Source organism: Fulmarus glacialis, unplaced genomic scaffold (assembly GCF_000690835.1).
Source record: "Fulmarus glacialis isolate BGI_N327 unplaced genomic scaffold, ASM69083v1 scaffold34554, whole genome shotgun sequence".
Taxonomy (NCBI): domain Eukaryota; kingdom Metazoa; phylum Chordata; class Aves; order Procellariiformes; family Procellariidae; genus Fulmarus; species Fulmarus glacialis.
The window spans coordinates 723-1159 of NW_009210473.1; the positions used below are offsets into that span (position 1 = coordinate 723).

General features: G+C 52.2%; 1 protein-coding gene across 1 annotated transcript in view; it reads left to right on the forward strand.

Annotated features, from left to right (window-relative positions):
* The window catches only part of LOC104076349 (G-protein coupled receptor 12-like), a gene marked incomplete at its 5' end in the record, with an annotated part of 891 nt that extends 718 nt beyond the window's left edge, over positions 1-173 (forward strand). Inside the window, 1 exon segment of the mRNA XM_009577179.1 lies at positions 1-173. Within this exon segment, the coding sequence (XP_009575474.1) occupies positions 1-173 (173 nt within the window).
* Positions 174-437: the final 264 nt, after the last annotated feature.

Below are 437 nucleotides of genomic sequence, written 5' to 3' on the forward strand. Positions count from 1 at the left end.
ACCCGGCCCTCTACACCTACGTCACCCTCCTCCCCGCCACCTACAACTCCATGATCAACCCCGTCATTTACGCCTTCAGGAACCAGGAGATCCAGAAAGTGCTGTGGACCGTGTGCTGCGGGTGCTTCTCCTCCGCCATGCCTTTCCGGTCCCGCTCCCCCAGTGACGTCTGACATGTCCCCGCTCCCCGGCCTCTCTGCACCTTTCACTTACCGATTGCGGTTGGGGGATTTTCTTTTTTTTTTTCCCCCCCCTTTTCATTCCCAGAGACACATCGCAGGAGCTCTCAGAATCAAGCAGCTCTTCCCAGCCCCGTCCTTTTGGGCACAACCCCTTCCCTTCCTCTATTTTTCCACTTTTTGAATTTACAGCAGAGAAAAACATATTTTTTATCCATAATATAATCTATATTTATGCGTGCGCACAAGAGAGAGAGG